General features: G+C 45.1%; 2 protein-coding genes across 2 annotated transcripts in view; one reads left to right on the plus strand and one right to left on the minus strand.

Moving 5' to 3' along the window:
- Positions 1 to 2,113: 2,113 nt before the first annotated feature.
- Positions 2,114 to 8,206, plus strand: MTFMT (mitochondrial methionyl-tRNA formyltransferase). The gene is made up of 9 exons (XM_051628879.1): positions 2,114 to 2,264; positions 2,853 to 3,065; positions 3,499 to 3,621; positions 4,404 to 4,506; positions 5,073 to 5,148; positions 5,690 to 5,781; positions 6,317 to 6,398; positions 6,912 to 6,994; positions 7,281 to 8,206. Exons 1-9 carry the CDS (start codon positions 2,143 to 2,145, stop codon positions 7,479 to 7,481), a joined length of 1,095 nt encoding a protein of 364 aa, XP_051484839.1. The 5' UTR covers positions 2,114 to 2,142; the 3' UTR covers positions 7,482 to 8,206.
- A 2,196-nt stretch (positions 8,207 to 10,402) lies between these two features.
- Positions 10,403 to 13,315, minus strand: part of IGDCC4 (immunoglobulin superfamily DCC subclass member 4) — a 263,733-nt gene continuing 260,820 nt past the window's right edge. Inside the window, exon 21 of the transcript XR_007890471.1 lies at positions 10,403 to 10,412. The gene's annotated coding sequence lies outside the window, so the exon portion shown is untranslated. The remainder of the gene's footprint in view (positions 10,413 to 13,315) is intronic.

A 13,315-nucleotide genomic window follows, 5' to 3' on the forward strand; every position in this document is an offset into this window, starting at 1 on the left:
AGAGAGCTGGCAGATGCAGTTGCTGAGCCTCTGTCCGTCATATTTGAGAGGTCATGGTGGTCTGGGGAGGCTCCTGCTGACTGGAAAAAAAAAAAAGGAACACAGCCTGTTTGTAAAAAGGGGAAAAAGGAGGAACCAGGGAACTAGAGAAAGGCACAAAGGAAATTCCCTCCCCACATAGCACAGTCTCTAAGTAGAGGGATGGAGATGCTAACCATGGTGAAGAAGGGGCTGTAACTGAAGAAGGGTGACTGCAAAGCCCCCAGAGGTCCTGTTTCATCCCAGGCTCCTATATGGCTTGATTTATGTATCTATATTTTCATTAAAAAACAAATAAACTCCCCAGCTGCTTTCTGGAGGCTGGACACGACATCACCCACCTCTCCCTCAGCTGAAGCCTCTGAAAGCAGGTGGAGAAACCTGATCAGGGGAGACAGCTTGTCAGGATGCAGGTAAGTGGCCGAGACACCTCTAGGCCTCAGCGTGGTGGACATGGAAATAAAACCAGTTTCCCACTGGTTCGAGTTGGCCCTTGTGCCCAGTAATCCTCTTCTTCTCCAGAGGACTGGGAACACACTCAGGAGCAACCTCTTCAGCAACACTGCGAGTGTTTTATTTCCTATTTCCCTTGACAACACTGGCACTCTGTAACAGGAGATATCTTATTGCTTCTTGGAGACACTTCCAGTGTCTCTGGAGAGGCAGCACAGTGGAGACAGGACCTTGATTTGTGTCCTGTTTCCTCCTCAGATTTGTCTTCACTACTCTTAGGAAGAACTTGTCTGACCTTGGTGTTTTAATTTTGCTTATCTTTTTTGATCCCTTCTGTGTCTTTGACCCGAAATGCCTGGTTACAGAATAACTAAACATTCTGGGTTGTTAGTTTGGATGTCGTTTTGTTGTAATTTTTTTTTTTCCCCCCCATGTACAAAAGCAGAGTTCAACTGCAGCAGGAAAGCAAGATTTGTGAGCTTTTTTGGGGTTTTATTTTGGGTGAGACAATCAGACTTTTCCTTTCAATCTGCTGGAAAATTTTACATCAAAAGAAATCTGCAGTTGAAATTAATGGACAGTGTGTCCCAGGCATTGTACTAAATAGCAGCCATAATCTGTTTGGACTCTACAGTCTTATCAGAGATGAGGAATTACTTGGGAGCATGTGTGCTGGAGTGAACTTAATTCCGCTTCATAAACTCACTGCTAATTAAACATGAATTATTTCGTGCTTAAGCCTGGCAAAAACTCAGCACGGAGTTTCAGTGCTTCCAGAAGCCTTAACTCTGGGCAGGACGGAGACTCCATCTCCAGGGTTTCAGCCCCTGGAGGAGCAGCAGCAGGTGAAGCTCCTCAGCTGCAGATGTGCTGTGGGAACAACATTCCACGCTTCCCGTGCCGGGAATGATGGGCAAACCTGATGTGAAAAAGGGAACAAACACACACCGTGCTGCTTAGCGTGGCATAAAATTCCACTTTCCCCAGTGGATCCTTCCCTGGCACTATCTGTCTGACATTGTCAGCCCATTTCCAAGAGGTTTACTTGTCTTCACTGGCACGGAGGCAATTCTTCTAGATTCTCACACTCCACATTTTAGAAATTCCTGCTGCCGGGAGATGCTGTGAATTAAGATACGCAGGGGATTTGTGCATGTCATTTACGGTGAATTAAAAGATACACAAAACATCTTCCCATGGGGGAAAAGAATGTTCTTAGCAGAATGCTAGAATATTTTTATTCTTATGTTATGGGAGAAGACAGTTCTTGAAGCGCTTATTCTGACCCCACGGTTTACAAGAAAACATTCCTTCCTCACTGTTCAAACAAAGCTGTCCAGAGACACAGAAATCAGCTTTTCGCAGCCGGGAGGGTCAGAGCCTGCGGTGTCAGCAGCCCCTCCTGCCCGGGTTGGTTCTGCGGGCCCGGCGCCTCGGGAGGCGGCCGGAGGGACAGGAACCCGGCCCGCAGCCCGCGGGCGGGGGGCGAGGCCGGGCCCGGGACAGAGGCGGGGCTGCGCTCCCGGCACGGCCCGGGGGGGGCCGGGGGTCCCGCTCCAAGATGGCGCCGCCGCCTCAGCGCCGCGCCCCCCGCGCCTCCCGCGCCTCCCGCGCCTCCCGCCCCGCGCGCCCCGCGCCGGAAGCGCCGCCATGCGGGGCCGGCTGCTGCGCGCCTGGCGCCGGGCGGGCCGCGCGGGGCCGCCCTGGCGGGTCCTGTTCTTCGGCACCGACCGCTTCGCCGTCACCGCCCTGAGAGCCCTGCAGGCGGCCCGGTACGGCCGGTGGGCGGGGGGCTGAGCAGGGAGGGGGGCGGGGGGCTGAGGAAGGCCCAGGGAGCGCCCTCCCGTGAGGGGGGCCCGGGCAGCGGGGAGCCGGGATGGGGCTGGGGGGCTGGCGGGGGGTGATCTGGGCTCGGGAGGCAGGGGCTGAGCATTGGGCAGGGGTTGAGGGGGAAGAAGGGACCTGAGGGCGGGACGAAGACGGTGGTGTCAGGAGTGGAATCACAGAGCGGCCGGGGTTGGAAGGGAGCTCTGGAGATCATCTGGTCCAGGCCCCGGCTCGGGTGGGATCCCTGTGGCAGGTCTCACAGGCCACGTCCAGGTGGGCGGTGAATGACTCCAGGGGTGAAGGGGGATGGCTGGCAGGTCTGGGAGAGGGGGCAGGGGCCATGGGGCCGGGTGAGAGGGTCTGGGGTGGTGAGGGGGGTTTGTGGGCAGGGTGGGGAGGCTGGGGAGCAAGGAAGGGGTAGCGGTTGGAGGGGCTGGTGCCATGGGAGGGCACAGCGAGGGGTGGGGGGGACCCAGCTTTTGCCTCTCCCCTGCTCTGCCTGCGTGAGGCCTTGAGTGCCTTGTCCACCCCAGGGAGCCCAGCAAGGACTCGCTGGTGTCCAGGCTGGAGGTGGTGACCCTGCCCTCCCGCCTGCCCGGGGAGCTGCCCGTCAGGAGCTGTGCCCAGGAGCTCCAGCTGCCTGTTCATGAGTGGCCACACACGGGACCTGTGGGCCAGTTTGACGTGGGTGTGGTGGCATCGTTTGGACGTCTCCTGAGTGAGGAGCTTATTCTGCAGTTCCCATAGTGAGTGAGTTGACAGGACATCTATTGGTACTTTGTTAGCAAAGCCGGACTGTTTTTTGAGTCAGCCCCTGTGACTTGTAGCAGATGAGGTCAGCTGGATTCATCTGCTTAGCCTGAGCCCTACTTCTGTTGTTGTGAGGATCACTCTTGGTCTTTAACATGTTGATATAGATAGATATGTGCAAATATTCAGCACAGGGTGTTTGCCTTTATTCCTCTCATCTCCCTTTCTGTGTTCACTGGGAAACAGAAAGTTATGTATTGTGAGTTTTCCTTTAAATATACATTTAAACCAGTAATGCTTCAGATAGTCTGAGGAGCCAATTCTTAAAGAGTTAACAAATAATTTATTTCAGTGTAATAAATGTTGTACAACCATTTACATATGCCTTGGGTACTGCTCCTATTCTAACTTTTAAATATTTCAATTCAGTGGGGTGCTGAACATCCATCCCAGCTGTCTGCCACGGTGGAGAGGTCCTGCACCAATCATCTACACAGTGCTTCATGGGGATACAGTGACTGGGGTGACAATTATGGAAATAAGACCAAAAAGGTAGGTTAGATGTGCTTCCCAGAGCAACTCGCTGCTGCTTTTACCTCTCAGGTTTTCAAATCATGATCACGCAAGTCCTCACTCGAGTAATTCTAGGTAATCACTATTTTTTTAACGTGTTTTGGTGTTTAATATTGAAATTTGAAACTTAGAACTTTCTACTGACCGTATGAGACTTCCCACAAACAGTATTTTGCTGATTTGTACTCTAGACTCTCTTAGCATTATTACAGGGAGCAGGCAGAGAGCAAACACACAGCCAGATGGGTGGACAGGTCTGGTTTTCAGACTTCAGTCTCACCTGTAACCTCAAAGTGAAACAGAACAAGCAATTGCCTGCTTAGGGATGAGAGAGAGAGTGTATGTTTTAGTTTCAGCACAAACTGTGGCTTAAGAAGTTTGTGTAAACACATTGTCATGGTTGTCTTTTATTTTGTAGATGCTTGTCTGATAATAGATCTCAGGAAAGGGCAAAACAATTTTTTTTCCTGAATACTTTGGGTTCATTTTTTCTGAAATCTTGTGCTTCTGAGCTGCAAATTGTGCATTTGTAACATTCTCAGCTTGCGAAGATGAATCTTGCTTCCCAAGATGCAGCTGATGTTCTTTTCCCTGTCTTGTCTTGTGGGCCAAACACTGTTTGATCACGAGGAAAAATAACATTTTAGAGGGAAAAAAAAAAAAGATAATTGGTAACTGAGTCAGTGTATTGAATGCAGACTTTGAAACTGCTAATTGAGTTAAGGGTTCTCCAGTGAGCTGGTGTGTTTTGTGCCTCACAGGTTTGATGTAGGTCCAATCATTAAGCAAGAAGAGTTTGCAGTCCCTCCCCGCTGCACTGCAAAGGAGCTGGAGGTGATGTTATCAAAGATGGGTGCAGACATGGTAAGAGGATGCAAGCCAGTGCCTCTTCAGATCAGTACCTTGCTTTTAGCACCCGTGGAACTCTTCTTAATGTTGTTCTGAGTTGACTGCAACTGTTGAGAGGGGAGTGAGCTGAAGCTTAGTGTTTGTGAGCACTTTGTCTTGCTGAGAGGGGAGCTGAGCAGCGTGTGATGAGCTGGCAGTGCTGCTCTGTGTGCTGCTGTTCTGCTTCTGTTCACTGAAGAACTCCAGTGCTTTGGATGGAATGGTGCAGGTTTTTCTTTCATTGAAGTGAATATCTGCTTTTGGTCTTATTAAGCAGCTTTAATTCTGTCATAGGATTAATAACAGTAAAGAGATCATCTATAAAATAACGCTTTTTTAGAATTGTGGTTCAGGGGGAAGGATACCTTGGGTGTGTGTATGATACAGGTCTTCAGAATATACTGACACAATTTTCTAAAAGCTCACAAGAAAGTTTCACTGATTTAAAAATTAAGCGCTGTAGTTGTATGTCTTGGATTTACTGTTAATAATTATACTCTACTTACCTTTGCTTATGCTCTGTACAAACTCTGATTTTGCAGCTGATGGCAGTTTTGAAAAACTTGCCTGAAAGTTTAAAAAATAAAAAAGAGCAACCAAAAGAAGGAGTCACTTTCGGTAGGTACACATCATCTTGAATAGAATTTGTTCTTTTTTGTTTTGTCAGCTATATATAGATATATATAGATATAGATAATTTTCTCAGTGTGGCCTCTTCACTGCTTTCTCTGGCTTAAAGTCATACTGAGGGAAAATGCTTTAGAATACTTCAGATTTACTTCATCAGTTGTTCTTTTTTTCCAGTTGTCTGTGCAATATCAAAATTACTAATGATATCACAAAATCTGAGTGAGTTTGTTACTCTTCATGGTTGTAACACAGAAGTGTTACAGCTGTGCTTGTAAATATGTGTTAGCAGTTTGTGGTGAAGTGGGTAAATAAGAAAACAACTGAGAATAAAGTATAAACAATCCAAATGGAGGTTTTAATAAAATCTTTTCTCCAGTTGTTGTCTAAAGCACCCTGTGGCTTGATGGTAAAGCTGCCATTGGTCAGGAGAACATCAGGTTTAAATTAGGATGAAGTAGTACAGATACTTGTTTGCAAAAAGATGCTAAACAACACATGAAGTCTTCTTGTTTCTTTTTTTTCCTCCCAGCTCCTAAAATATCTATAGAAAAGAGTTGTATAAAATGGGAAGAGCAAACAGCTGCACAGATAATTCAGCTGCATCGTGCAATAGGAAGTATGGTAAGGTGCTGGCATTTTTTTAACCCTTTTCTATCCCTTAGCATGTCTGGGTTTGGTGTAGATATTTTAACTAATGACTAAAGTTCAAGTTTAATTGTTTTAGCCACTAAAACCTAGTGGTGCTTTTAAACCCCAGCATAGTTTAGTGTTAGAGATGGAATTACAGTAGAGGAGAATTTTATTGAACTTGATCCCAAGTGTGGAATCAGCTGAGTGGTTTTGGTTCCTTGGCTCTGAGCTTTCCACTGATACATTTGAGAGAGTTTCATGACACTCTGTCATCATGACATCTTTGCATGACATGCAGCTGAGCGGCCACTGCAGTTGGCTGCTTAACTCATTACTGCACATGCTAATGGTTTTCTTGTCAATGAGATGAGGAAGAGCAAGGAAAGTTGGATAGAATCATGAATAAGGAAAGTATTACCTGGACATAGACCTAAATTTTCCTATAATTTGCATAAGAAAAAAACCCTAGACAGTTGTCTGGAAATTATGAAAACATTTTCAATGTATCACCTGCTTCTGTTTCCAGTTTCCTTTACAGACACTCTGGAAGGATACTACTGTTAAACTTCTGGATTTTGTGGAAGTGGATGATATCCCTGGTGTTGCTGGTATTTACTTTCAAATCAATCTGTTAAGTTAAATTTTCCTGTCTGGAAACATTGACTTGAAGATAGTAACCAGTTGTGCTAAATAACAGCTCTGAGTACTGAATTATGAAACTTGAGCTAAGTCAGTCTTTGTGATGGTGTCAAGTGAGCAGCAGGTTCTGAGAGTGTAGGATTTTAATGCTCTAAGTGGTCTGGGGGTCTCTCAGGAGGAAAAGCTGTCTTTGGGTATTGTCACTTAAACCACTTTCTGTCATAGCCTGTGAGTCTGAGAGGCCTGCAGGCCAAAGCATGCAGGGCTTGCTGGTGGTCTATGGAGGAGACAGGGAGCAGTGCCAGAGAGTGACCCTTCTCATTCTCCCCTACTTTGGGTGTAAGAAAACACAGACCACAAGGAAATAATTTTGAGAAAAATCGTTCATCAGGGTGATTATCATGCTTCAAAGAGCAGAAGTGTTTCAAACTTTTTTGTGCTTGTTGACCTAAAAATGCAAGACAATGTTGCTTTCCTTTTAGATCAAACGTTAAATGACTGTGGAGCTGTCCCTGGTTCACTAATATACCATAGAGTGTCCCAGACTCTGATAGCTCGTTGCAAGGTGAGTTTTCTCCATTTATTTTATGTTTACTGTCTGAAATACGAGTTTTTTAATGTTTGTGAGTTAGATTAATTATCCATCGTTATTCATTGAAGGTGTTTAGATCAGCATTAGACTTTTTATTGATAAGCTGACAGACTTTTCACTTGGAAGCAAGAATTTGACTTGCAATTTAAACATGATGACATTAAATGTGTTCTGTAAGCCAACCTAGTGATGCCTAAAGATCATAATTTTAAGCTGTGGAAGAAACGTCCTGCCATTTATTTTTTGTTTTTATTTTTAGGAAGGTTGGGTTGGAATTAAAACAGTCGTATTGAAGAAGAAGCTAACAGCAGCTGACTTCTACAATGGATATATGCACTCTTGGTTCCAGCAGAACTCCAGAGCAGTTCATCAGGAATGCAGGTTTCAAACACTCAAACTTAGCACAACAAAAAAGACTCTGAAAGGGAGGGAAATGTTGGCACAGGATGTAAAACAATAGATGTATGTAAAAATGTGGAAGATGTCTCTAAGTTCACAGTAATATAAAATATTTCAACGCCTACCTAGAACATTCAACTTATTTAAGGACTTTCCTCCCAAAGTGGCTGATCTTGCAGTCATTTGCATGTTTTCATTGTGGGTTCCCAGTGATCCTCATTTCTCTTTCCCCATCAAGGAAGAGAATCTCTTTGAACGCTGAGGATAGTGAATAAATTCCTGTTTCCACTCTTGGGTAATAAATTTATTTTTAATACAATGTTTTCAGTTTGCCTTTGAGGACCTCTGGTATAATTTTCTTCGAGCACAGGTTGTGCAGTTACTGGAAATGTTAGAAATCTGTGCTTCTCTAACTCCTGTGGCTTCACAAAAGTGAGATTCCAAGGACAGAAGCCTGTTGCATTTCCATATAATTTGTCAACTGTCTTCTCGCCTTTGATAGGATGTGTGGCAAGAGTATCTGTGCAGTGTTTTCTTACAGCTTTGCAATACTTATCCATGGAATATTGTCTAGTGGTGGGATGGGATTTGTCTGGGATATCTGCCCTACCTTAGAGTGTCATGCTCACTGAGATTCAGGTTGCCCAGTATGATTTCCTTCCAGTTCTTAATCCCTCTGAAGAAATTTGCAGTTGACACTGAGGATGGAGGGAAATCTTGTCATGTGGAATGTTAGAATCATTCTTGGTTAATGGAAAGTTAAATAAAATTTATCTTTTTTCCTTTTTTTTTCCCTGTGCTCTTAATCCAATGATCCTTGCCAACTGCTTAATTACATTTGTCTTCCTGCATGTTCTCATTGTATTGTCTGAATCTACTGGCATTTTCACTGTGCTGGAGCTCAGTTTCAATAAGTCTCAGATTTAGAAAGTGACTAAATGGAATATTCCCATTTTATTCTACTCTGAGGTACTATTTCAATCTCCCATGAATGTCAGGTGTTTGGTTTTAGTCACCTGCATGTGATGTGAGCACATTGTTTTGCCATCTTTTACATTCAGAAAAGAAAAATTTACTTGGTGTATTTGCTATTCAATGCAGGTGACTTGTTTTAGTCTCATTGATTGTGTTTCTCATCTAGAAACTTGTCATTCACCTTGTTCCGTAGTTTCCTACCTTTCCTATTGAATCCTGTCAATTGCCATCTCTTCCTGGTTGTTTTCCTATCTCAGGATGTATCCCACTTAGTATTTGTGAGCCATCCCTCCAGAAGAATTGTCCTACTCTCATATTTTCTCTCAGATGAGAGAGGTTTTTACCTGAGATCTAATCCAAGCTTTTCCTCAACCTGCTGTTGGTTAATGGCGCAAATAGAAAGGAACATCTCATGGGGAGAACCCCAAAACTGATGACTCTTACTTTCTTGTCTTAGAATTACTGTAGCACTGAGAGGATTACAGCAAAGAGAAGACTGGTCAGATCTTAGGAGCTGCCCCAGTGTTACTTGCTCAATTTATTCTGAACTGTAGTAGTATTTTTCTGAACACTAGTGTGGTCAAAGCGAAGCCACTGAAGCTGTTCACGCGTGGGGAGGCACTGTTCTGTTGGCTTCATATTTGCAGCATTATCACTGAAATTTTGGAAGCCTCAAAAGGAAAAAAACAAGGAACAAATTGCAGGAGTTGTGTAGGGGGGTGTTACACTGGTTCTGTTTTGCTCATGGCTTTTCCGCTCTTCCTTTTGGCTCTTCAGGCTTTCCTGTCTTTTCAGGCACTCACGTCTGGAACTTAAAATTTAAGTCAGGTGTTGAATTGGTGAGACATACCAAGGTGACAGGAGCTTGATGTGCTTGAGTGTGACTCAGTGAATGGAAGCAAACAAAAAGATCTAGAAAAACGTGTTACATAATGGGCATTAAAATGTTTCTGAAGAAGCATCTGTTAAAGCAGATGCTGCTGTATTTTTCTTTCTTTACCATTGGTCCAACAATTAATCTGCCTCTGACAGGTTTTTCAGAACACATGATCCTCCAAGAAATCCAACCCTATGAATCAGCATCAAAAACTGGAACCAAGAGTAAGGTGGAAGTCAGGCTCCTGTGGTGCATTCCTCTTGTCTCTGACCGCAGACCCAAGGGCGCAGTTTGTGCTGCAGAAGCTATAAAACCAGCAAGTTTGTTTTCCAAGCACAGGATGTATTTTTGTGCTTTGCTCTTCCACCTACTGCTTGCCAAGGTTCTGAGGTCATTTTGGTTTTGCTCAGATCGCTCTGTGAAAGGTTTGTCACCACTTTATGCCAACTGAAAGGATAATGGGTGGGGTTTTCATGGGGATGGTGGGTGGGTTTGGGGGGTTTCTGGGGTTTGTTTCATCACTGGTCTCAGTTGCATGGCTGCTTGCCGTGTGTTATCCCAGCTGGAGCTTCTGGGAATCAGTTATTTTTAAAGAACACTCATAGGCATCACCAGAATTCAAATATGCAGTGTTTGCTGAGATTAAAAACATTTTCTCTAAAGTTTCTTCTCCGTAGACGGGATTTTTTTGACATGAATCAGCTGCGTGGTGGGAGTTTGGCCTCAGGCATGGGTTGTATCAGAAGCTGAATTAGCAGAGAAATGAGTATACAAAAATAGAAGGCCACTCAAAACCCCATCACCACAATTTATAGATAATTTTAAGCAGAAATGACAGAGAATGTTGGACTTCGGAGACATGTTAGTCATGTTAGCATGGGTGGACCCAACTTTTCTGAGGCACCAGGTCCCTGGGCACCAAAGAGACCTTGCAGGGTAATTTGTACATCTCGCTCACAGTTCTAGATTGCAGCTTGTGTGAGGTGTGTTGCTGTTGGTCATTGCTGGCAGTAATTTCAGTTCTAATTAAAGCATAAAGCAACAGTGAAGAGTGTCTTTGGGGGAGTTGAAGGTGGCATGTGCTCAGCAACCCTGTAGGTGGTGCTCGCTGCATCTCGTCTAGGGGAAAACCAAGATCAGCTGGGCAGCAGATCGTGAAAATCTGGTACAGAGCATCTTCAGTTCTTTAATACCAAATAATCTCTAAACCATATTGTAGCCAGGATACCTATACTTGTAACTTAATCCTTTGATCTGTGCAGAGTTTGCTTTAAGGCTTCTCAGAATTGCTTTCTGTGTGAGAGGTTATCAAAGATTAGACAGTTCTTCATTACTTAACAGTTAATGTCCTAGCTCTGAGTAGGCACAGGTTTACTCCATTTGTTTCATGGAAGGAAAAAGGGTAAGATTGAATTACTTTTTTATGGAGGAAATATTTGGTATGCTATTTTTTACATGGTGGAGAAGCTTTAAAGGGAATTGGTGTTCCCCAGGCAGCTGTTAGCCAAAATGTCTCTTTGGAAACTTTGCTTTCACCTAGCTCTGTAGGGATTTAACTCAGTAGGTAATGAAAATCTTGATTATTTTTGCAGAACAGACAAAACAAAATTGGGGCTTTCACTGATGAGGTGTGGAATAGCATGTCAGGGTTGACTCTGGAACATAGACATGGTGACTCAATCCCCAGTGCTGCTGCTGAGGTCAGGTACAGCCACGCTAGCAACTTGAAAGTAATACTAGCAAAATAAACCAGCTGTTCCCCTCTTGGAGGAGAGACGGAAAGTAGCAGAGGTGTTCAGAGACCCAGCATCTGCTGTGGCACAGTTTAAGATAATTGAAGACAATTTACTGATAGAACTGCGAAATGTTTGGGCACCAGAAGGGCTGTGGTGTTGGATAGGGATTTCAAATAAATGTTAGAGGGAGTGATATTTCCTAGGTTGCTGGTGACTCGCAGTTAGATGCATCTGTTTCATGATCTGAAACATCACTACTCTGCCTGCTTCCTAGGAAACTTCTTTATTCCTGTTTTTTGCGGAATAAATTACAAATAAACAAAAAGTGACTAATGTAGGAGTAGCTGAGTCTTTAAAAGGTTGATTGCAAAATCATTGAATAATTTGAAGGTTGAGACTAGACAAGAATATCTCTCCTTTTGTTTATCCCAACCACTGATGGCTTGTTAGCTTCTGGGAAGTAATATTTTCCCTTTCTTAATAACAGGAGGAGGGGTAGGTCACCTGATTAATGTGAATGTTGGAGACTCGGTGACCTTAATGGAAGATGGATGTTCGGGAGCCAGGTCTCCTGCTTCAGCCTGTTTCTCAAAGTTGGTGGTCCAAAGGCTAAAGCAGAGGGAGGAGCTGAGTCCCAGCCTTCCTGCATTCCTGTAGCTGATGCTCTCTTTTGAAATGTGGGAGGGTGGGTTAGGTTTCAGGTTGCAGAAAGGACACTGCTGTACACTGACTGCAAACACAGGCTGGAGAGGTCAGAACTGGCAGTGAACTAGAGCATAAAACTTGTGCGAGTGGTGGGTGCCAGGGCCTGCTGTAGTTTTTTCTCCTGTATAAGCATTTCTGAATGTATTTAGCATAGTGGCATATCAGTAATGACCAAGTGTTAGCACTGAGTGGTGGTTGTTTTCTGTTGACAGTGCTTAAGCACCCGTGTTTGAAACCTCTCTGTCTTGTTCTGTGTCCCGTGTTCTCTGCCAGCAGCCTCCTCTGAGAGCTCAGGGCCTCGTCCTCCAAGTTGGAGTTAAGCTGCAGTGGGGGACAGTTGGGGAAACTTGGAGAGCTTCTTTCTGTTCCAGGCTGTAGGGCTGTGACCATTTAATTCCAGTTAAACAGACGTGTCTCTGCAAAAGGAAGAGCCCTGCACTCTGCAGTGTTTGGCCCTGGCAAGCCCACAGACAGCACAGGGACGAGATCCCCAGCCTGCTTTCATCCATGTACCTCCTGGGCTTGTTTGGAGAAGTCATTTGTGTTATTTCATCCTCAAAGTGATGAAACTAAGTTTGGGATTTGGCTGTCTGTCTGCAGAGGAGGAGGGAAGCAGAGGGAAGAGACATTTCTCTGCCAGCATAAGCCAAGAGCTGTGTGGGAAGGCCCAAGCTAATGCTCCCCACTGGCTGCCTTGGCCCTGGCTCACGCCAGGCTCTTGCTGCAGACTAGACACAAAAGAAAACACACAGAGTCTAAATTCATCGGTATGAAGAAGATGTGCCAGAGTATTCCACAGCTCTTCCTTTTCTGCTTCTCTTTGATAACTCAATTTGCATAAATGCATGGATTATTAAGACCTTTTCCTGCCTTTTAAAGTATGATTCAGGCTGCAGAGGCACTCCATCCCATACCTTCATAGCCGTAGGAGAGGGAAATCCATGTTTGAGCATGTGTTTGAATTCCAGTTTTTATCCAGTTGCATGCCCACCTTTTTGTGATCTTTTGGTGGCAATTATGGTGTTATTGCTAGTGGTGTGTTTGGATATAAATACTGCTTGTTTTCTGTGCTGGTGAGGTCCTTAGTTCTGTGCTAGAAATAGTGGGGGTTTGGTAGGGCAACTTAATGGGTCACTGCCTGTCTGACCCCTTCTGTGGCCATCCCTACCTTCAGCTCAGGGCAGCTTCTTGCCCAGCAGTGTCCTGCTCGCTGCTCCTGAGTGTGAGCCTGTCCCCTCCCTGTCTTTGCAGCTCCCAGCCTTGCTCTGCATAGCCTGGTATCCCATCATCCTTAAAGCAGAAGTTTCCAGCCCTCTTCTCCCCCCGCTGTGTCCTTCTCTGGGAGGTTGCCATCTCCTTCATTCATCCCTTGCCCTGACCTGCTCACCTGCTTCTCCAGCACTGTTGCTGCCTGTCCAGATCTCTAGCTGGGGCCAGATTTCCCAACGACTGCAGCATGCCATGACCAAGCCCAGGACCTGGAGGAGCACCACCTACCCACCAGACCCCTCCCCAGACCTAAGATCAGGCTCACATTGATAAAGCTGTGACCTGCTTGTGAACAGAAAGGTGACATTTTGCAGGTTGTTTGGTCAGCTCTAC

The sequence above is a fragment of the Apus apus genome, chromosome 10 (assembly GCF_020740795.1).
Source record: "Apus apus isolate bApuApu2 chromosome 10, bApuApu2.pri.cur, whole genome shotgun sequence".
In the NCBI taxonomy this organism is placed as follows: domain Eukaryota; kingdom Metazoa; phylum Chordata; class Aves; order Apodiformes; family Apodidae; genus Apus; species Apus apus.

What these genes read in the sequence shown, in the direction of transcription:
- MTFMT (XM_051628879.1), top strand. Translation starts at nt 2,143, where the DNA reads ATGCGGGGCCGGCTGCTGCGCGCCTGGCGCCGGGCGGGCCGCGCGGGG. An exon ending in AGAGCCCTGCAGGCGGCCCG is followed by an intron (nt 2,265 to 2,852) that starts GTACGGCCGGTG and finishes TGTCCACCCCAG; the next exon opens with GGAGCCCAGCAAGGACTCGC. An exon ending in CAAAGATGGGTGCAGACATG is followed by an intron (nt 4,507 to 5,072) that starts GTAAGAGGATGC and finishes CTGATTTTGCAG; the next exon opens with CTGATGGCAGTTTTGAAAAA.